Source organism: Nyctibius grandis, chromosome 1 (genome assembly GCF_013368605.1).
Source record: "Nyctibius grandis isolate bNycGra1 chromosome 1, bNycGra1.pri, whole genome shotgun sequence".
NCBI lineage: Eukaryota > Metazoa > Chordata > Aves > Nyctibiiformes > Nyctibiidae > Nyctibius > Nyctibius grandis.
Genome location: NC_090658.1, coordinates 13842895 through 13866642, shown reverse-complemented (window position 1 = coordinate 13866642; position 23748 = coordinate 13842895). Strand labels below are relative to the sequence as shown.

Below are 23748 nucleotides of genomic sequence, written 5' to 3'. Positions count from 1 at the left end.
GAAAAAAGTGCTCAGTGGGGCTCAAAAAGAGACTTCCTTGTGAATGAACACTTCTAGCCCAGTGGAAGTGTTCATGCATTTGTGTCAGGTCCCCTCTCCCTAGCCCCCCATATTCTCCCAAACACCTCTGTTCTTTTGACGAGGCATTGAGAACTTCAGAATTTTTGTTGGAAATTGCACACACAACAGTAAATCGCAGTAAAAAGTTAATGGAAGTAAAAAAAGAAGTTGAGCATGAGAAATGCTACCCCTAGGTAAATATCCTTGTGACATGAAAAGGTTGATAACCCGTTGGAATAACCTTTCCAGCAAGGCTCAATTATGGATAAGCTTCACATTGCTTTTGCTACTATGAAAGGAAAGCACTTTCCTACTATGAAAGGAAAGGGGAGAATTGAGCACTGCTCTTGTCTGTAATTGAATTAGTCAGTCTGTCTTTGCAGTTGCTGAAGTAGGAAATCCAGTGTTAGAAGGGAGCAGCTGAATTGAAGAAGGAAGAAATTAGCATTAGAGCTGAAGACCAAAGGCATTCTCATAATCATATAATCCTAGACTGTAAGACGTCATACATGGACAGCTTCAAGAGGATTATAATTTCCTGTGTACACTCAGCCAGCTCCTTTCTGCCACCCCAGCCAGATTAAGTAGTGATTTTCCGGACTGAAGCTGGGAGATATCTAAAGAGCTAGCCTCAAAATGAGCACAAACCTATAAAGGAGTTCAGATCTAAAGGACTTCTCTAGGGGATCAGATTTAAAGAGCTTCTCTAAGGAACCTGTTCAAAGTTGCTCAAGCCACTGGGAAGTGTCCCATCCATTTCACCTATCTTCAGATCAGACCCCAGAAAAGCCAGAAGGGAACAGAACATCTTGGGGAAAGGGCCTGAGCTCAGGACCCCACTTGGAGCCAGTCAGTGGACCTCACAAGCCCTGTTGCTGAGAAGTATCAAAGAGCAGCCATCCCTCAAAGGGTGTAAGACTGGTGATGTAGATTCACACTCCTCCATCCAACTTGTGTGCAGGGCCACAATGTTATAGGGGTGTCAGATGCTGCTGCATGAAAGGCAGAGAGACAACACAATGATGGATGCAAATATCAGCCTTGTTCCACTCAGATAAGCACAGCTCCCTTGCTTTACCCTCCCAATGGCATTTCTGCAAAATGGAAACGTTTAGGGACCCAAGAGAGAGGGAGAAACAAAGCAAAGGACTGTCTGAGAAGATATACCCTTGCACTAGCACTCCAGTGTTCCAGAAAGCCAGTGTTTTCCTCTGGAAATAATTTAAGGCTCTCCAACAGCACCGGGAATCTGAAAGCAGACAGTAAAGTGGCCTGAAATTGCTGTAGACATCCCTTTCATTACTTTCCTTACTGTGGTCAAGGACCAGAACCTTAGTTCTCTCTCATATGAAGTTAAAGAGAAAGCAAGATGATTTTTAAATCTGAAGTGACTCAGCCTAATTGCTCCAACAGCAGTGATGGCAACTGAAACACAGTCAGGACTGCTGTCATGACGTGATGCTTTGCTCCAAGCCACATGCTTGTAAATAATAAAAACACTTTTTCTCCATAGTGAAGGGCTCATTTGACACAGCTTCTTCTATTTTCAGTATTGATGTTTTTCTTTTTGTGGAGCCATGTCACTGCCTTTGTCTCATCTGGTTCACAGTTCACACACTGTCCAGCCCAAAAGTGGTGATGGCCAGAGAATTACCCACCTAGATGTTCCAGAAAGCAGCTTCCCTGCTTTGGTACATATATGGGGTTAAAGGTGCCCTGTTCATCACCCAGTGAACAGCTTAGCACCTTTGCTGCCTGGGCTGATCCACAAAACCATGCACGTGTTCTCTCATTCCCTGTGAAGATCCTGCACGCCCAACATCTCATCCAGTTTTTTAGCCAGCAGAAGACGTTATTGTATGAACCTTGATCACTCACACCCATCGCTACATCCTTGGCCTTGTCTGGGGCTGAGTCTCCTGTCTGCATTCCCAGAAGCCTGGAGAGCACTTCCTCCGGTTGTTTGTGCTCCATTAAGGTGAACCTCCAGGTGTGTCTTTCCCACCAGGGGAACATATTGCCCCTCTGGGCCTTCTCAGGAGAAGAAACAAGAGAAATGTTGTTAGCAGCCTCCAATGGATGATAGGTCAACAGCTCCAGTGGCTAGCCCGACTTAAAAGCACCACAGAACTTGAGCGAGGAATTTTGATGGGTCTGAGTCAGGACACAGCGCTGGGAGGGAGACCAAGTTCCTTTCCTTGCAAAGATGTGCCCCAAAGCACAATGCTATGCTCCTTTACCCAGCTAATCCTTCAGTGAGCAGGGGAACTACATTCGCAGACACATATCTCCCTCCTCAGGGGTGAACAGGGCAGCCCATGCTTGACTGTGATTGTTCATTTGCCATCAAATGAACTGGTGGCCCCTCATCATCCTTATAGAGTCATAGAATCATAGAATGGTTTGGATTGGAAGGGACCTTAAAGATCATCTAGTTCATACCCCCCTGCCACTGGCAGGGACACCTTTCCACTAGACCAGGTTGCTCAGAGCACCATCCAATCTGGCCTTGAACACTGCCAGGGAAGGGGCATCTACAGCTTCTCTGGACAACCTGTTCCAATGTCTCACCACCCTCACTGTCAAGAATTTCTTCCTAATATCTAATCTAAATCTACTCTCTTTCAGTTTAAAACCATTACTCCTCATCCTATCACTACATGCCCTTGTAAAAAGTCCCTCTCCAGCTTTCCTGTAGGCCCCCTTCAGGTACTGGAAGGCTGCTGTAAGGTCTCCCTTATATCCTTGTGTACATGGGCCAAGTATGGGCACATGAAAGTCATCTGCTGGCAGTAGGGACATGACCTCACTGATGTCTCACTGCTGGGTGTAGAACCCCCTTGTGTTAGGCACTAAAGAGGCAGCTATACAGAACATTTTTTTCTGCAGGTTACTGTCACCAGTCTCCACAACATCCCCTTTCCCCTGCCCAGGGCTCTTTGCCATGTTACCCAACACTGAACTGCAGAAAGGAAATTTCAATCTGCTGTCCTGCGCAAGAAGGGAGGCAGCACAATGGAGATGTAGGGGCACACAGACCAAGGCATCTCTAGTGGTGTGATCACCACTAGCAATCTGTCCTGCTGCCCAAGGCTGCCAGCATCACAGACAGTTGTGGCTGTTCCACAGCACCTTCCAGAGATATCAGGAGGCCTTATGGCTTCAAAACCTCCTGTTTCCTGGCACTCCAGTCCTTCCCCATCATCCCAGATGTCTCTGAACACTTGAAGTCCCTCTTTCTGCTCAGTACCAGCCTGTGGCACATATTTGCTCACACCCCTTGAAAGGGTTCCTTCAAGTGGGTACTTCTCTTAACTGCTGTTCACCCTCTGGCATGCAGACACCACAGAGCACATCTTAAATCTGTCTCAGCTGGAGGTTTGAAATGTCACAGAGATACTTGCTGAGGCAGTCAGGGACAAAGTCATGCAGCACTCATTCCCATCAGGAGTGGTGGAGCTGTGCCCTGTCAGAGTGATTTCCCATCTCTGAAAGTTTTGCATATGGTGCTGTAGTTTGCAAGAGGAACCACAAGGTAACTTCACTGAGCAGGAATAGCTCTGCCTATAATTATACTAGAAAGAAATATTTTCTTCATCAGCAGACAGCTTTTCTGTAGTGGGAGATAGAAATGTAAGCAAAAGTGCAATATATCTCACCTGATACTCAGAGTGGTTTTGTGGTTAGCATCCTTGATACTGTGAGAACCCCATCTCTGAACTGAAAGGGAACAAAGGCTCAGAGAGCACTCTGTAATAACATTTGTACCCTGTTCCAAAAAGAGTTAGAACCTGGCCTTGTGCTGTTTTCTAGTGGAGGGGAAAAGTGTGGACAATTAACTTAGTGTCGCTAGGATGCTCTTGATAATGTCAGTATCTTTTTTACTGCCACCAGCACTTGTCCAGGACAAGGATCTCTGTTGTGCTAGGTGCTCTACAAATCAAAGCTAACACCTTGGAAATGATAAGAAAAATGCATGAGCCTGTGCCTGAGGTCTTACAGCTTAAAAAAAGTGAGAGAGAGACAGAGGGGGAGCAGAAGGAGACGGTGGGGCGAGCACTGGGCACCGTGGCAGATGGTTGCTTTAGACCTCAGGCTGCATAGCTATCATGAAGTCATTTAGCACTGAGCAAATAATGAAAACAGTTGTTCATTAATATTTTCGCAGAATATTTTCAGAAAGGATGTATTTCAGTCATGAAGCATGTACTAGCCCAGTGGAGCGGAGAGATGAAAGAGAGAGAAGGGGGAGGACGAGAGGAGAGTGAGCAAGCTCTGAAATAATTATCAAACCCCCTCCCCATGTGAATGACTTCCTGCTGAAATCTTCTGATGGACAAATCAGAGAGAGATATCAGACCAGGATAGTCTTTATGCCTTACTAGCGCAGCCCTACTTTTGTAGCTCCACTGTTGCAGTGTGAAAGATGTTTAAGCATCCACCCAGCTTATATCTGCATCCAGACTTTCACCCTGCTCACTTGCTACCACCTCTGGACGTGGCCCATCCTCTCCCATATCCTTTTGTGTAAAACTACTGCTGCATTGATGAGATGGGTCTGTTGCTCCTCATCTCCCTCACCACGTGGTTGAAATAACTGTGAGCAAGTTCTGAAGACTTGGTCCCCAGGCGCAGACCAGATCTTCTTCACTACTCTGTTCTTACTCAGGGACCCACTGAGGGGGCAGGTTTAAAACAAGTCTGGCATTGCCTGCACCCTCCGCGCTGTCCCCAGATGGCTGAGCTCTTGGGAAAAGCCTGGCGTGAGTAGATTCAAGACATGTGGCCTGTGAGCTGTCAGATCCCAAGGTGCTCTGGTTCCTAGCCTGCCTCAGGCTGAGGTGAAGCCCAAGAGCTCAGCTTGCGATGCAGGCTGTTGCCCCTGTGCAGTGGTTATTGCAGGCTGGGGCAGGCAGAGGGCACTGAGGGTACCCTCGCTGAGTGTGTCCCTCGCTGAGGGTGCCCCTGCAGAGGGTACCCCCGCTGAGGGTACCCCCCCTAAGGGTGCTGTCAGCAGCTCAACTGATCGATGGCAACTCATGCTGCAGTGGTGTGACACGCTGATCCCTACCACAAAAAGTGGCATCCTGTATTTAACAGTCATGAAGGGTTTTCAACTGGGTTTTGCAGGAAAAGCATTCCTCTGCCTGGCTGTATGTGGTGGAGTAGTCCTGGACACGAGATGGCCAAACTAAAGGGACTTTTCTCTGTAGCAACTGTCATCCTGACAGATGCCCAGGGCAGCACACTCTGGTCCCAGTACCTTAAAGAGAAGGGACTGGAGAGCAAGAAGCAAAGTCCTTTCAAAGCAAAGGGAGCCTGCTCTGACTCCTGAGGTTTGCGTTTCACAGAACGAGTCCTCTGTTCAACCAGGGTGTCCTGTCGAGGCTTTTATCCCTCTTCACAGAAGGAGTGTGGCACATGGGTCATGTCCTCCCGCAGTGGATGTGTTTGTACACTCCCTGCCTCTCCGCAGCAGTCCCGTTGGGCGTAGGATGTGCAGGCAGGGAAGTGCACACAAATACACCGTCCTCCTGCTGACAGGCACCTGGCACCTGCAGCAGCCCCTGTTCAAGCTTGACCTGCCTGCTGCTAGACAAGCCAACTGGCTGGAGAGGGGAGCTTGTGATTTTCATTTTTCATTGCTTCTGGCAGACGCAGGAATGTCGATTAAGTTGCGCAGAGCGAGATATTTGCTGTACATATGCAACAGGATGAAGGAGAGGGAAAGAGAAAAGCAGTAGACTTCATGTTCTTGTTTGTACACTCTAGAACAATTTGATATTAAAAATCTTGGCCAGGTTGTTGATGACCCCTCAGAGCCACTAAGAAGTATCCTTATTAGCAATCTGTGCTGTCCCTGTTGGACAATCAGGACTTATGTTTGTATGTTAATGTGTTTCCACCGAGGAAGAGCCCTACCCCTGTGGAGCAGTTTGTTAAAGGGAGAAGAGACCTTTGGGATGGTCTCTTCCTTCCACCGGTTATCATCAAAGCAGCAAATATTCTGACTGGGGGCCCCATGAATCAAAAATAAAATGGTCCCAACATGCCAATATAAGAATTGCTTCAGCTCTGCTCCATCCTGCTCCTTTCTCTTAATATGGCAATAGGAGATTCAGGGAGCAAGCCTGCAGCAAGAAAACAATATTATAAGGTGGTTATTGCAGGTGTTAGTAAGATGCTGGAGGAAGAGAGAGTACCAAAGCTAGAGAATCCTTGGGGATACATGTCTCAAGCCAGTTTGCTTTCTTCCTGAGGGCAGGAATAAGAGCTGACTCAGGCACGATGAAGGGATATTAGCAGGATGTTCTTGCCATCATGGAGGTGAAACCAACAGCTCTGTGCTGCAAGACCTGCAGGGGTCCCTCACTCACTTACTCTTTTGCTTAAGGCACTGTAGGTGTGGGGTCTCGCTGATCTTTCTGTGATGCCAGCAGACAAACTGGGATGGGAGAGGCTGTTGTTAGTTCTCAGGCAGGTGACTCACTCCTCGGCAGCAGCTTTTCTGGAGAGCTCTCCTGATCTCTCACCGACTTTCTTCCCTGTCACTGTGCAGCAAAAGGATGAGCAAAGCCTTTCCAGCTCGCTCTGGCTGCTGCTGGGCTCCTTCCAACTGCCCACCCCTGGGAAGGTAGTGGTGCTGCCTGGATGTCTTCTATATACCCATGCCCAAGCTCTGCAGAGAGCTCTTTTCCTGCTGAAACTGCATAAGAATGCAACATACCACACCTTCCACCCTTCAGACAGCCTGCACCCATTTAAAAAAGTGGAGGTAGTGTCCACAAAATGCAAAAGCAGGGTTGCTGTTTGGCTAGAAGAAAGAGAGAGTGAACCAGGAACAGAGGAACAACAAGAGAAGCAGAACTGAGTTACAGGAGATCAAAGGGGAAGAAGTCTACAGGGGAGGGGCAAGAGCTGAGATAAAGCTCTCCACACATGCAAGCCACTGCACCATTGAAACACAGGACCGTCTGCCTGGGAGTACTGTAGTTACAGGAAAGAGGACTTTTGTACACAAGAGATTAGGGGCTGGTATCTGCTGGCATGACAGCACTGCGATGTGTTATTACTGGAGAACATGGAGTTCTTGTCTTGCAGACGCTGAGTCATAGGAAAGACAGAGAAGTCATTTCAGGGTGTTGACAGCTTAATACAAGGTTAAACCTTCCATTTCCATGCCAACAGCAATAGTGACAAATACAGATGAGTTGTTTCAGATCAGATGATGAACTTTTCCTGTAGTAAAAAATGAGATCTTGTTGAGTCCTCCTCTACTGAGTATGGAGTTGAGTCAAGAGAGGAGCATGCCATCCAGTTTCTTCAGCCTGTGCAGAGGTGTTGCTGGCATTAGTAGATGTTGGTGGGTGTCTGGGTAAGATGCCTGCCGTAGAGCACATTTTTTTCTCCTTATTCATTCTTTTCCCATCCAAGGACGGTTTTGGGGGCTAGGCATGAAGGATGGTTGATCTTTTCTTCGTACTGCAGTGATCACATCACCAAAAAACTGCAGTTTCCAGGTCTCCCCCACAATATGAACAGCCTAGCCAGGAATAACTTCCTTAGTATTACCCTTCTAGGTGTTTTCCAAGGCAGCAGTCAGCTTCAGGTCTGCACCCAGCAGCAGGCACAAAATACCTAATTGGTCCAGACCATGTCTTCTCGGAGGAGTCACTACTCCACAGGAGTTTGTTCACTTCAGGCCATCCCAGCCCAAACAAGAGGAGCAGCTTCCTGAGAAAGGGTCACATTTATGAAGATGCAACATGTGTTGGTTACTGAAAAGCAATTAAAAATTTAATGCATAATGACTGGTATTGGAGCCAAATAAGAATTTATCGCCCAAAGTTTTTTTGATTTGTTAAGATATTGTGTGTGTGTGTGTGTATATATATAGTATGCATTTCAGAAAAGAGTTGTTTTGAGAACGTTCATGTCTCAGAAGATTTTCAGAAAACATTTTGAAAAGGTTGGAGCATCCTATATCAATACATTTTCAAGCAGAACAAATCCCTTTCTTCTATTGGAAAGAAATTTTTCATATGAAAAGTTTGGTTCATTATATATATATATATATATATAAACTAAGAAAAGCTCAAAAGCAATGTGAAATATTTCAAAACTATCTATATAAAGTGCTTAAATTAATTTCCTTTTTTTTTTTAAAATTCTCTTCGCACACATTTGTGTTCAACACATTTTGTAACACTGTTTTCTGCCCTTGGTCAGAAAGAAATGTCACTTTTCATGCTTAGTCCCTTGCCTGTATCTCTTAAATGCAGTTTGGATTATTTTAAAGCTGTTAAAAGGTCTCTTCCTTCTTCTTTTCTCCTCCAGAGCTTTTAAAACCTTCCTCCTGAGTTTCCATTTGAAATGTCACAGTCGTATCTTTCATGGGACTTTAATAAATTTTTGTTTGCCATGTAAATATAGAACCTATTGTAAAAGCAGTGATAACAGTGAAAAAATTGGAGGAAATAAGAGAAAGAGAGAAAAAAATCATTAAATTTTGTTATAAAAGAAGTATGTCTATTAGAAAGACAGAAACCCACTGCCTTATTCTCATACATGTCATCAGCTCAGAATTTTCTGGTAAAAATGGAAACAAAAGTCTGAGCAGCAAACTTATGGGAGTCAGTAGTTCACAGTGCTTTTTGCATACTTCAGTGAAGAATAAACAGATTTTTTTTGGTCAAAATGCGGTGACTTTAGCTGTTACACTAAATGGGTGCATTTTTTATGTCAGCAAAATCAACAGTCTGTTGTTAAATAAATATAGGAATAGCATATTAACATAACGGATTAACTCAGTGTATCACCCTGCATTATAAACCAATGATGTTGAACCCTCCTAAGAATAGATGAAAATTCTGGGTCAGACCAGAGGTCCATCCAACCCAATAACCTGTCTCTGGTGGTGCTGTAAGGAGATAGGAAGAGAGGGTTTTAAGAACAGAGCAAGTATATACTTATGTAATACTTTCTTGATGTTGTTCCCAAATAATATCCACGATATGTGCATTGGTAAAATTTCAATGATGAATTCAGAAATACAGATTCTAATAGAATTTCCCCTTTGAGACAATCCCTTGAAAGAAAACACTTTGCTGCTGAGTTCAATAGGGAAATAAAATACAGTTTCACATCTCTGGTGTCAGAGGTAGCAGTATATGGAGATGGCAGATTCCTTTATGCTCTTCTTCAACATTTTTCAGGGAATCAAGCATCAAAAAAAATGAAAGTATATACAATTAAATGAAATGTTTTATTTGACCAAGACATTTTGTTTTATGTAGGGAAGAGATGTTAATAATTTTAATCAGAAGAGAAAGGCAACATACCAAATTTTTAAAATCAAAGCAAGACATGTAAGTGTCTGCCAGAAAGAGTTAATTTTACCCAAGACCATTTATATCTCTGTCACTGCTCACAGGGAATCCCAGAGCTCTGAGACACCTGAAACAAGACTTTCATGACACCCCTCTGGGTTTGCTGCTGTCATCTGGGTTTGGAGCCAAAGTCGGGAGACAGGCTCCTGACTATGAGAGCAGGGAGCTGCTGCTGGTGTCAGGGAAGGGTGGTGGGCAGAAAGAGATGGGATTGAAATTTGGGTCCTGTTTTTTCCCCTGGGCTCTGGAGGGCCATGCCTGGCACTTCCTACTTGCCCTTGGGAAAGTAGACCACCAGTGGTTTGCAGGAATTGAATTTACAGCTTGCTGCTATTTAGCTGTCTTACAGGTCTATCACCTTCAAGGGCATTCCCGATGCAATCAATAGCAAATCAAGCATAGGTGTTTCCTTGCTGATACCATACACACATAATTCATACACTAGGGAAATTTGCAGCTTGTATTATTTTTTGTGGCCTTAGTAATTGTCTGCCAGTCCGTCTGTCTGTCAGACCTCAATGACAACTTTCAATCCATTGGCCAATTTTGCTCATCAAGTAAGCAGAGCAGTAGGGCTCCCATAGATTATTACGTACATTTGTTGTCCAGATAAGCAGGAGGGAAGGCGAGGGGTGCTGAACCCATCCCATTCCTCACGCTGGGCAGCTCTCCCCCTCCATCCAAGCTGCGTGGATACACAAGCTACCTGGCATTCCTGCAAGGGCAGGGTCCCTTCAGGATTTCCCACTGTGTCAGATGCATCCTTCTAATAGCACACCACAAATTAATTCAGAGTCACTTTCCACTGGGGGCTCCTAAATGAAGCTCCTTTTGAAAAGACTTTCAAAAACAAAGTCTTTCTTCGCAGGGAAGAACAGCCTCGTTCATACTCTGGAAGTTAACCTGTTGCAGAGCTGGCTGATACAAAAAGCTCTGTGAGTGTAAACTGATTTGCCTCTCAAAGCAATACAATTAAACCAGCAGGTATTCTCTGTAGACACTCTCTGAAGTCCTTCTTTGCTATTTAGTTAGATTTCTTTCTGATTGATGTTAAAATAAAAGAAGTTTAGTGGCATTGGGATACCTTTCAGAGGCCTGGGTTTGCTGCAGCTTCTGCCTTTCCTTGCAGGAACACCCCACTTCTGCATCCCTGCCTCAGTTTCCCTGTTTTTACGTGAAGGTGGTTTGGCTGATTTAAAAATCTGAATAAAAACTGGGCATTATTCTTTAATTTAAATCAAGCCAAGGGACCAGAGTGAAGAATAGAGAGGTTGGAGACACACTGGTTAATGCCAGTGAGTGATCCAGGCTCCGTGCAACAGTATGCTATGTCTCTACCTATCTTGAGCACTCCTCATCAACAAGTAAGGCTAGATTTCCAAGTCTCCTTGTCATCAAGCCTCACCGTCTACCTACTGAGATGCAAATCCTCAGCCACCACAGGTCACAGCAGCTGACTGAGCTGACCCTTGTTGGACATTTGGTGCAACGGAGGAGGAGAAAAGAGGATTAAGATTTAAAAAAGACAACAAGTAACTGATGCAAAAAACCCCCACAATTTTGGGATCTTGTTCCCAATACTGTGTTTCTTGTGGGCTTTGAGAAAGTGGAAGGAATGGAAAGAGGAGACAGGGTCTTGTCACATGAAAGAGGTAGTCTTCATCATTTGATCTCTGATGACTCTCTGGATGTGCCTGAAGTACCCTATCGAAAAGTTGTGTTCATTCAAGATAAACCTGTTCCTTGAAGGAAGAGGAGCGAGTTACCTCACATTCACTGTCGGATGCTGCAGAGTCCACAGTACCTGATAACTTCTTACCTTACTAGTTAACATTTCAAATGACAAAATGTTTCTCAGAAATAGCTTGGGTTTGGTCTCCTGCCTAGAAAGATGCTACCACAGCATCAGTGAGGACCAGAGGAATTGCAGCATTTGCAGGCTTGCCTGGCAAACAGTACCCCAAGGAACAGTCCTCTGGAGACACTTCCATATAACTGATGTGTGGTACCCACCCCATGTGCTGGGAACCAACCTGGGAGAAAAAAAAAACCTGTCCCAAGGAAACCAGGCTCTGCCAACAACAGATCAGACAGAGCTAATATTAATGTCATCAACACATGAAATTGTGAGTAGATAAAGAACAATGTAATACAGATTACATGTAGAGAAATCGTGGTTGATTGTGACACAAAGTTGAGAAAGCCACTGATATCAACAAACAAGGGTGAATCTTACCTCAAGAATTCTTAATCTTACCTCAAAAAGTCATTAATGACCTATTAGATAGGAGATTGTATAATTCACTTAAAACCCAGAGATTTAGTTTCAGCTCAAATAGGGAAACCTGCAGGTGAGAAAATTAAGGGTTCAGAACTGGAAGAACTCATTCTCTGAACAAATCTCTTTCTGTCAGGAGGAGAAACCACCCCAGAGACACTTTTAAACCTGCAGTGTCTCTGACTTTCTTTCTCATTCTTGTCCTTCCCCAAATGTGGCTCAGGGTGCCCAAGGCAGAAACCCCCATCACATCCCTGTCCCACCACCCCTTTCTTGTCTGTTCCCAGGGTGGGAGGTGGGGGTCTGGGGCTGAGATCCTCTCTGGCAGCATCTTCTACCCTTTCTTCTGCTGTGTAACTCGTGTTGGAGGGAAGAGAGGTGAGGGCCACTACAGTGAATGTAAAGCATCCACAAACATGGTCTTCCTCCTGTCAAAAATGAGGAACAAGACCAGAGGCAGACAGAAGGAACCAGAGCAAAATAAAGACAGGTCACCGCAAATGGCACCAAGCTGGTGCCTCACAATGTCCCTCTTGCTTAGTATTGTGAATATTTTGAATTGGAAGGATACTGCATAATGGCCTGTTCATCTATCCCAAGGCGTAGCAAATTGAGCCAAAATGATGAGCCCCGAACTTGGAGCTGGGGATTGATGCCACTGCTCCACATGAGACACATACCCACATGGCTTGGTGTGCAGTCATGTGGTCGTCCTCATGGACAAAAAAGGTCCCAACGGTGAGGTCTGAGATCCACAGCTACACAGATTGGGACCATGCACTGCACCTTGATACAAATGGAGTTGGAGAGTCATGGGGCAGTGGTGTTGGATGTGGACAGAGGGAATCCACTCTGTATACCAACCTTATATAACGAGATGGAGGTAGAAGGATATGAATGCAGCTTTTTCCAACTTCAGGAACCTACCTCCAGCAGGTCCTTCAGAGAAGCCCAAACAAAATTATCACAGGGCTTTAAAAGCCCTGCTTTTGCCTGTGAAACAGAGAGAGGAACTTCTCCAGGCATATTTGTGTATAAGAAAATTGACAGTCGAATAACACCTTGCACAACTTTGTACAGCTGTCAAGTCTTCACAAAAATCACAGAATCGCAGAATGGTTGAGGCTGGAAGTGACCTCTGGAGATCATCTAGACCATCCTCCCTGCTCAAACAGGGTCAGGTAGAGCAGGTTGTTCAGGACCATGTCCAGTGGGGTTTTGAATATGTCCAAGAACTGAGAGTCCACAGCCTCTTGGTGACCTCTGTTGCTGACCACACACCAGATACAGTATCAGGAGACTCTGACAGTCCTGAAATGCAAACTCATCTGTGGCACTGTCCAGTCAGTCCCAATCCAGATCCTGCGACAGACGTAGGGGCACCATGGGCAAAAAGTACCTTGTGATGTCCCCTGAGCTGAAGTCAACTTCTTGCCACTCACAAAAAGGAATCTGAAAACGAGGAGTCGCTTCCAGATTTCCCTTCCTAAGTAATGCTCACATTTTAAACTCTGTGTCTTCAAACAAAGAAGAAACAAACAGCCATCTAAATGGGAAAAATAAAGGAACCCCTTGGGACTGAATTGGTCACTAATAATTGGTTGATAAACTTAAGTGGTACCTAGGTAGCTGCATCCAGCCTCTACACAGATCATGTGTATGTCTATGTGTGTGGTCACAAACCCATGTCAGCTGTGTGTAAGTCTGTGTGGGCACATGTTTGTATGTGTGCAAACTAGGCTTCATCACGTGTCACCTTGCCTAAATTTTCTTCTCTTTCATCACAAAATGGCAACATCTGCTTAAGGGCAAGAAGCAAAGCAGAGGGGGGAAATCATCTTCTTTATCATGAACAACCAAACTTCTATATACACCAGGAATCCTATCACAGGCTGAGGTCTCATTCTCTCAAGTGCAATCAAATGAACTGTTGTTGCTGTGGAACTTGTCTAAAAACATCTCTCTGCATTCTGCTCATTCAGGCCTTTTGCGCCTGCTGTTCTCATTATTATGCTCTTGTTTTTCCAAGTGCCGAAATCTCACTCGGACATTTATAGTTTTATCTGCACTTGAATACACAATCAAACGCCACAGGCAGCACCAGCCAGGGGCTGATTCACGTCCTTACCTACATCATATTTTCAAATTCCAGCAGAAAACATTGATACCAAAATGATCCGGTGGCTCAAACCCAGATGTTATGCAAGTTGATCGTGGAGAAGAGGTAGACTCATGCTGGTCTCCATTTACACCCTCTTCTTCCCATTCACACTCTCTTCTCCTGAGCCTTTCATGGGTTTCCAGGAATAAACATTGATCCCAGTACGTCTCCTTTCACTGACACAGCATCATTTAATTTGGTGGCAGCAGAAATCCTTTTACTTGGTGACAGCAAAAATCCCTTTATTCAGGCCACTTGTTTTCATCTGCCCCATCACCATTCAGGGGCTTGGTGGGGTTTTGGCCAGGCTGGAAGTTCCTATGCTGTTGCAGTGCAAAGAAGGTGATGCTCACAAAGAAGGAAATGCCACTTGAAGGGCTTGCTGGAGTAACATTTGGTTAAACTACGCTTGTCCTTGAAGTTCAATACAAGAGACTACTCTGGACACAGGATGGCCACCAGCCTGTCCTTTTCACTGCCTGCTGCACTGTGATGAGCCTGTTTGTGTCATTGCCTTGCTGAACAGTCATGGTAACAAAGGGGGTGAGGCAAGTCAGAGGGGCTGCTGATGGGAAGCAGCAAGTGCCCGCTGCAATGTACTCAGTGCTATGCTCTGGCCACTGAGGGCACAAGCCTGTTTACTAGAATGAGGATTCATTGTTGAAAGAAATCCTTCAGGGGTAAGTTTTCACACTGGATTTTGTTTTGTCACTTTGAGGTGCAGCAGAGCAGTTAGGACATCTGGCAAAGCCTCGAGCAACGCAGAAGCTGCATATGCCAGCTTATCCCCTCTCCATGTGTTAATGAACTCTGGTGACATCCCTGTATCATCCTTTCGTCACTGCTATCCAAGTACTCATAGTACCTCAGCATTGCCCCAGGGGAGGTTCCATGTGGGCTAGGCATTTGCTGTCTCAAGGTCCTTATCAGCCATCCCAACTGGATCTCAGTGCTACCAGACAGTGAGGGAGCAGGATGTGGTCAAGATCTTATGCTTTTTATCTTCTAAATGCTGAGGGTGGGGTTGATCACTCACTGAAGGAGATATCAATCCCAAGCAAGTTATCTAGTCTCTACCTATTAACACAGGAGTGTGGATGGGAATTCCCTGAAGATGATCCAGCAATTGGTTTTGGACACTGCAGTCAGAAGGCTAGCTTAGACTAGGTTGGATGCCTTCCTTTGAAGAGGAAAAGAAACTTAATCATCAGCAGAGATTAAGTACAGCATTGAGACTAGGAGGATTGTGTATCTGTTTAGAAGTGCCTGCATTTCAGGTGGTGCCTGCTCCTTACTGTTTCCACAGCAAGTTCCAGACAGGGAGTGGCTGCTTGAGACTCATGTCCATTTCCTGGGCCAACTTCCCAGCAGAAATGATGGAAACCTCCAGAAGAGCTCTTCAGTACCTGAAAGGCAAGTTGCCACAGGCCGAAGTTTTTATTACACTATGAGCACAATGGAATTTGCAAAGAACCATTTGTCATTTATTTAGATCTCTATTTCTGCCTGTGGATCTGTTTGTTGGGACTCCATAGTCCCTTTGATGCTCTCCTCAGGACTGAAAATTCTCCTGCCACATCCCAACCCCTACACTAGGTGTCTGCCAGCCCCATGCTTTCTCCTGCTGACTGGCACCTCCCTGCTGTCATTCATGGTTCAGAGGCAAATCCTGACTTCAGCCTTTTCCCATCTGTATCTTTAGCAAAGACTCTGGAGTCTTTTTCTCACTGTCAGTGAAAATAAGTGGTGTAAGCCTGAAGGTGGAAGATATTGCCCAGAAATTTGAGATCAACAGAAATACAAGTTGGGCGAGTTAAAAACAGTAGCCAGAGCTTTTGACTAGAAGAAAGATAGGAGAAGATACAGGAGTAGAAGCGTTTTCTTTTTGCATGCCACTTGAAGAAGCAAGACTCAGGGTCTGGCCAGTGGCTGCATGGAGCCTGTGCATCCCTGCTTCCTGCTGGCCATTGCTTCCCATGAAGTGAAAAGAAATCCTCCCATCACCTGACCAAAGGGGTCAGGATACCCTCTTCTCTTCCTACGTGGAGCTGTTCCTGCTTTCCAGCCTCAAGGAGAGGAGGCAGAATTAATAATTGTGATCAATGTGTTTCTTGTTTCCAGATACAGCGTACCAGAAGGTATTTTGTGAGTATGATATATGAGTCACTGTGGGATGCAGCAGATTTTTTTTGGCCTTGAAGCTGTGGAGGTATAGTATTCATCTTCTCCCAGCCTATAAAACATGCGGCCCAGAGACATGATGAATATGTTTTGCAGAAGCTCAAGTGGAAACTCCAGGGAAGTTGCTTGTTTCTAAACAAGAAGACATTCATTTTGTTAGCTAAACAAAGTAAGATAAACCTTCCAGATCTCCTTACTCCTTCTTCCCCCACCCCTCCTCACTTTCCTGGCTTACTTCCAAAGCCTCTACAGAGAGGATTGATTTGGGGCTGGTATTTGCTCAAGGCCCTGTTTTCAACTTTGAAGTACCCAGCCTTCATCACAACCTTTGCCACTAGCTGGCCAGTTGATAGTCATATCTGGGCATCCAGAGGACACAGACCAAGGGAAAACCAGGAGGCAGGGGTAGTCCAGGGATACAAACCTTTTGCAAGGAAAGTATCTCATCTTCTGACTGTGCAAGTGAGGGAACTTGCCTGGTGCTATGCGATGAATTATCCCCACTCATAATTCATCCCATGTCTTGCACTTGTCCCCTGCTCTGTTTATCAAACCTGTTGGTCCCACTGCTGCCCAGAGACTGTATTAAATTGATTCATCAATTATCTGGCTGCCAGCCACAGTCTTGCCTGGGAAAGGAAGAAGCAAACGGATAGAAGTACAGTAAGACTCCACAGATCATACAATGTTGATTAGGAAAAGTGCTTACTTCTGCAGCCACTTTTAAGCCCATTAGAACAGCTGTTTGTATTCCTTACTACTTAAATTAAGGCACATAGCTTGAAGAGGCTGTAGTGAATCAAGCCCTTTGTTAGTAGGGCATTGGATCTTCATTCTTGCACCAGCCCTGGCTGCATTACCCTCCAGAGTCAAACATAATGGGCTCGTTAATATCAGATAATGAATACTCAGCCCAGTCATATTCATAGCTGGGGCTTTGCCTTTCAGAAAAAAGAAGTAACAAAAGTAAATATTGCTTTAGTGAGTCCAGAGCTGAGTTTGTGAAGAGTAGGGCACGGAAATCCATTTCCAGGCTGGGTATGAGTGGCTGGAAAAACAGTGCCTTGATACCATTTGGCACATCAGCCCCAGGGGCCTGGCAAGGGCCCTGGTGGTGCACGTTATCCCATCCCCACCTCTAACTGAGCAGAAAAGCCTGGATGGATGCAGGGATTTGTCATCTCAGGCAAGGCTTCTGTGTAGACTAGGGCGCCTGTGGCACCCAGGGCTGCAGAGAGCATGTCCATCACAGGCACTGTGGTCATCTGTTGGGGCTGTTTAGTGGAAGTGGAGACAGCATCAGTCTAACACATCCTGACTTGCAGTTGGTTGCAGACCATAAATGTGATCTCATTTTTAACCAAAATCTGGTGGAGTATTTTTCTTGCTTAACTTTTTTATCTGAAATACATTATTTTTTTAAAATTAGCTAAAATGGATTTTTTTTTCTTTTACTGAGGAATTTTAACCACAGTGGCATTGTGAATTCGTTTATCATTTGACCCAAAAATATGTGTCGAAAGCAAAGACTGAGTTTGTTTTTATGCCTGAGGTCCCAGTGTTGTGGCTGGCAGCAATTACCAAGAAGGGTCCACAACAGATACCGTTCTCTGTACTTGTACCTATTTTGCCTCTGGAGACTTGAATCGCTGTGTCTGCTTGTCTGTCTGCGGTGTTTGATTGTGGGCTTAGGTGGCCAGTCCTTCTAAGTAGACAAGTTTTATTTTTCAGCTCACAGTACCTGAGGTACAGACACTATGAAGACAATCGAACAGCCTGAGCACTGGCTGCATTTAGATGTCTTGGTTTCTTTTTAGGTTTAATGACCATTGTTTTCACCTTTTCTACCATGTCAAGGAAAAGCTGGTGAGACTGGGTCTGACTGGGCTCTCTGATCTACACAAGACATTTCTTGTCCTCATTTCCCACATGGAGTTTGCTGGAGCACAGGCATCCCTGGCATGGAAGCCCCCAAACTTAGTGTCACTTCTATCTGTTAGGCATCAAATGGGCTGGGTCATAAGCTGTTGGTTGGGCACCAAAACCAAGGGACTTCCTCAAAGTGCACAGAGATACCAAAGATCTGATCCTTGTTTAAAAAAAAAAATTCAAGAAAAACTGCTTATTAGTTGCCAGATACTAACCTATTAAAATTGGCCTCAGTTGCATTTTGTATAGTAACTATTTTCCAGATCTGTTTAGCTTAAACTTTCGGAAGTGCTGTAATTTGCATATAGTGATATCGGGGAGTAATGGGATGGTTTTGCTAATTAGGGAATAGCAACAAAGATTTTTCTTAGTGATAAGCAAATCCTTTCAGACTAGTTTTACACTGATGGAGGATGGTTTCTGTGTTGGTGATTTCTTCATCTCAATGGAAACCTTTCTGAATGGAATAAAGGAGGAATATAAGATTGTCCTTCCCATGTGCCCTTACCAATGCACTCTACATTCAGAATTCAATATAGGAGGGATTTGATTTTGCTAAGTCACAAAATACGCATTAGGGTAAAGGAAAAAGAAACCCACTCAGATTAGGTAATTTGCTGGAAACTAGAACTTCTGTGAAAACGCAGGTCTGCTCCCCAAGCAAAATCAAGCTATATCTTAATGACAGGAGCTGCAAAATTCAGCAACTCTGTGGCAGCAAGTGACTAATACAAGACATCTGGTTTTGGCTGGGCTGAACATTTTAATGAGAAGCTTGTTTTTCACCATAGGTCCAGTCCTTTCACAAAGGTCAGGGCTGTCCTCAAAGAGCTCATCAAGAAAAAAAGCTGTTCTTTGTGAGCAGGTTTGTTGCTAGGTTGAAGATCCTATCAGAAAAAAAGGCTATTAGTGCTTGACAAATCAGCCTGCTGAATCCCTTTGGGTCACTCAACACATCATTTTGGGTAAACCCGACCTCTTTTATTGAATCCAATCAAGACATGCTGTGAAGTTTTCAGATTATTTGATTATTATTATTCCCCAAGCCCCTTGCAGTTTTCTGGAAAGGGCTCTTCTTTTGCGTGTTTGGAGGTCCAAGACAATGAAGCTCATGAAATCCCTGGTCACCCTGCTGAGTGGCCTGGCTCAGCAAAAGTGAGTAGGATGCCTTCTCCATCTAAACTAAAGGACATGACACTAGGTGTAAACCTGGGAGTTGTTTATATGTTGCTGTTTTGTAATCAGCATTTTCCTCCTGCCTGCAGCCTGTCTCTCTCTCTTTCAATATGTATTGTTTGACAGTGTTTCTGCCTGAAACATTTATAAGGCATTACACTTAAAAATTAGGTTGATGAATGAGAAGAGTTGGTTCTCCTAATAAAGTCATTGACAGAAAGGCCAGAAGCCTTTTTTTCAGCATGGAAGTTTGTCATTTGGCTGCTGTAAATTGCTCTGAGTAGCAAGATTGTAAAAAAAGACAAAAATAGAGCAATAGATGACACTAAAGCAGAAAGTGTCCCAGAAAATTGAGCATTTGTGGAGAAATACAGTTAAAGCATTACAAATTCCTCAATCATTGTAAGGAGGGAACAAAGACTGTCTCAGAACTTATGGACCTCATATGTTTCTACAAGACCTTTCTTGTAGGTGACACATCTGTTACTGGCTGGCAGGAGACCCTGCTGATATCACACCACGGTCTATAAAAATGACGTTCTCCTTCCACTACACTGCAAGACTGAGACCCACTGAAATGGCATTAGGTGGTCTTGTCAATGGCTAGATCAGTCCTGTCCAATTTTAGCTTTCCTTTGCCTATTTTGAGCAGGGATTTTGCTTTGTCTTGGCTCCTGGACTCAAAGGTGCCTGGAAGGTGAGTTAGAAGAACCAATATTTGAATACTTCTCAAACTCCAGCTGTAGCTTTCCACAGTGGCCATCCCACTGATGTCAGTGTGACTGTGGGATCATCACAGGAGACAATCCCCACTCAGCTGAAATTTGCTTTCTGTGTTCATTATTGACAGCTGTAATAACAAGCTGTAACTTTGAGAGGTTCATTGTGCTCAAGCCTAAATGCCTTGCATATAACTTTGGGAAGTCCAGCTGATCAGGTTGAATTCAAGGCACCCTCTTGGGTCCTCAAAACTACACAGAAGATGTGATACAATTGCCAGAACTTTGGATTAGTCTTCTGAGCTACTGGGAACCATAGCAAGAGGCACGAAAGCCACTTTAACACCATCAAAATGGAAATTCTTCCTTCAGCTGACACATCCAGCTGAATGCACCACCCCCAAGAGAGAAGACCAATGACCACACTAAGCATGTATGTCATCCCTCTGATAATCAAGGGAACTGCCCTGCTCATATGCCTAAGTGTTCCTCTGAATCAAGGCTGAAAGAGTGTCTACTAGCTCTGTTTTCCTAGGTGTTTGTCCTGCACTAAAGCTCAGGCTTGAGGTGGATGCAAGGTAACTGGTGGTGCCTGGCCTCTCTGTGGTGATGAACCTGGGCCAGTTGTTCCACCTAGTTAGCATGCTCAAATGCACTGCACTGGAAAGGAAAATTCAGCCCCTCTTGTCCTTGTCCAGGTAAGAACAGATCAAACATTTCACCTGACTTGGAAGAATGTTTTTGTGCAAGTGACAGGTTTAAAGGGCTTTTCCCTTGTTACCTTTCCCAGCCAGGGTGGAATCCAGCCACCTCGCAGAAGCAGGGTTGTAGCTGTGTCTGGAGGGGACACAGAAGACCCTTGGCTCACAGCCCATCTGTCCATGTTCTCAGGGGAGGCTGAGCCATCTCAGAAATCATCATGATGATACATAGTATTAAATCCTAGGACATGTTTAAGCTTAAAGGCACTTAAAAGTACCACTTGAGATCCTGTTGGTTTCATCATCATCCTAATTGTGCAAATAACGTCATTCGACTAAAAAAAGTATTTGATTTCCAGCCAGTTTACTGCCATATCCCAGGATCATGTTTCAGCCAAGAAATGAGCATCACATCTTTATTTCCAGATGAAACAAATAAATATTTGTTTATTTATTGTTGTTGTTGTATATCTTGCAGACAAACAAAGCAGTAGCCAAGGGGGACTTCCATCATGCAAGCTCCAGCTCCCGGCGAGCACTCTTCCTGGCTGTGCTGTCCATCACAATCGGAACTGGCATCTACGTTGGGGTGGCTGTGGCTCTTATTGCCTATCTGTCCAAAAACAATCACTTATGAGCCTCAGGAAAGGGGGAGAACCAGTCACTCGACGCCTGCACTGCAGAACTCCCCAGCAGATCAGACTGCATGATTTTCCAAAAAGATCAAGAGACAAACAAACACCTTCTGGGGGCAGGTACAGGGTAAGATGGGCTTGTGCATTATTGTAGGGTGGGAAACTGGCTGGGGTGGGGATAGTTCCATCATTTGTGATGCACAAGTCTTGCTTCTCTTCATGAACCCCTGTACAAGAAAGAAAGAGAGAAAGGGAGAAAGAGAGAAAGAAAAAAAAGAGAAAAAGAAAGGAGGGTGGAAAAACAGAAGGAAGGCAGTTGGGGGAGGTGTGGAGAGGGGTGTTTTGCCTTTGCCTTCTTTGCAATATGGTGTTTACAAGAAGCTGGCAAACTGAGCTGTTCTCTTAATACCTTCTTGGTCGCCTGAACTTTGCAGCCAGCAAGAGCTTGTGCTTAGTTTTCTTGTTAAGCACAGCACTGAGATCTGGGAAAGCATGGACAATGGCTGGTTCTCTGAAAGAGCAGTATAACAACAGGAGGAAGAATATGTTTTCTTTTTTTTGAATGCAGGACTCATTTGCCTAGGAATGAAGCAGAGAACTCAGCGTAGAATGGTATTCCTACTCTTCTTGTGTGGGTAGGTTTCCATGGAAGGAAAAAAGGAAATAAAAAATATTTTTTCTTTCCTATCCTTGTTTTTGGATTAAGATATGACCTACAGGCCCATCCAATGCAGAACAGCTGAGGTTACTGCATGACTTGGCTCCGAAGACTGAGTGTGAGGTCAGAAGTAGCATGGGATCCATTGTAAAATGAATTCCCCCATCCAGTCACATCATGATAATGGCACATTCCTGTGGCATATTGCTCGTCTGGGTTGCTCTGCCTTACTGTGGAGACCTGCATAGCAGTCAATGCAAGAAACCTGAGGGATAATATGCAAACTGAAATACTAATCAATTTTAAATTAAAAATCATGGTAAAGCATGGGAATTAACCAGGGGAAGGAATGCTTCATACATTTCTGAGGTACTGCTCATACACAGAGCAGTGAAGGAAACCACTCAGATTACAAGCTCCAGCTCATCCGTGGACCAGGGACACAGCATAGCCATGGAGAGACAAGCATGTCCCTTGATGAGCAGCGCAATGGTACATTGTAAGGGAACTGAGCATTGTCCCTACTTCACTGACTGAAATGATAACATTTATTTTCTTCTTTACTCCTCCCCCACAGTCACCCTTTTATTTTTTTTGTCTTAAAGATGTACCATTTCATCCCACCAAGGGTGTATCATCAGCATAGATATATATGTATCCACATATATATATATATATATATACAGAGAGAGAGAGAAACCGAACAAAAGAATAAGCATTTTATTATTCACTACCTTGTGTTTTACAAACATAATTTATTTACCCAAGAATGTCATCAAAGACCTTTTTTTCCAACTCTGTATTGTGTGTCAGCTTTGCTCTTTCTGGGACAATTTTTTTCTTCTGTTTTGGGGTTGGCGTTATTTTGGTTTCAACTTGAGTTTTTTTATTTTAGCGGGGAGGGGGACAAACACATCCAAAACTATTTTTCTGCTAGTTATACAGTTTATTAAAACACATGGTATACAGCTGCTGATGCTCCGTGTGACGCTTTCTTTGGACGGATGTGAAGCGTTAGACTGAGTGAAAATTGGCCCAGTACCCTGAGTTCAGTTACCTGGAGAAATACCTGTATGGATCATCCCATACTGTACCTGGACCCAAAAGCCTGTTGCACTCACTGACAATTCTTCTTTTGCATTGATTTGTTGGGCTTCACACAGCCTGGAGACTAGCAAGGTACTCTTAGTCATCTTCATCAGTTCTCAGCCACTGCTAAAGCTGAGGGCACAGTAAATGCAGGTCTTTGCCCAGGTTGCCCTATTATCATTGACAAAGTCAATTCTGTGGTTCTTCCCCTTCAACATTTTTTCCTAGCAACTGCCATGGAGGCCCCTTCCCTTTGAAGCAAGGCAGTAGTGAGTGGGCAAGTTAGAGTCCCCCCTCAGTATTTGCCCCAATGGGCAGTGTCTGGGTTTGGGTAAGTGAGGGACAAGGGCACAATTTGCTGCCTCGTTTTTCTTCCAGGAGGATGCACAGGGTTTCCAGCTACAGTACTTACAGCAGGCTCTCCAAAGCGGTGTGTCATGGCTTTAAAAACCAACCTGGGTTGTGTGTTGCAGTCTTTGCCTCACTTCGCTCTGGAAATCAGATGGCTGTGATCGCTTTGGTTCATATTTGCCCCATTTCAAACTATTCTTCCCATTCAGGAAGAACAGGAAGTTTCTTTCTTGGTTGTTTTTAAGGGTGAAGTATTGCTAGACTTGGATGACAACAAGGTTATGTACGCTGAGCTGGGACTTGTGTCAAACATATATCTCAGTCCAGATCTTATTTTATCTCAGTTCATAATGTAGTAATGCACTGTCTGAGAGAAAACCTTGTCTGAGGCTAGGAAAGCCCCTGTCTAAGGCTAGGAAAG

The 23748-nt window shown here is 44.5% G+C and overlaps 1 protein-coding gene across 1 annotated transcript in view; it reads left to right on the top strand.

The window, feature by feature from the left end:
* Positions 1–21359, top strand: part of SYNDIG1 (synapse differentiation inducing 1) — a 68716-nt gene extending 47357 nt beyond the window's left edge. The window contains exon 3 of the mRNA XM_068397223.1: positions 21073–21359. Within this exon, the coding sequence (XP_068253324.1) occupies positions 21073–21231 (159 nt within the window). The 3' untranslated portion in view covers positions 21232–21359. The remainder of the gene's footprint in view (positions 1–21072) is intronic.
* Positions 21360–23748: the final 2389 nt, after the last annotated feature.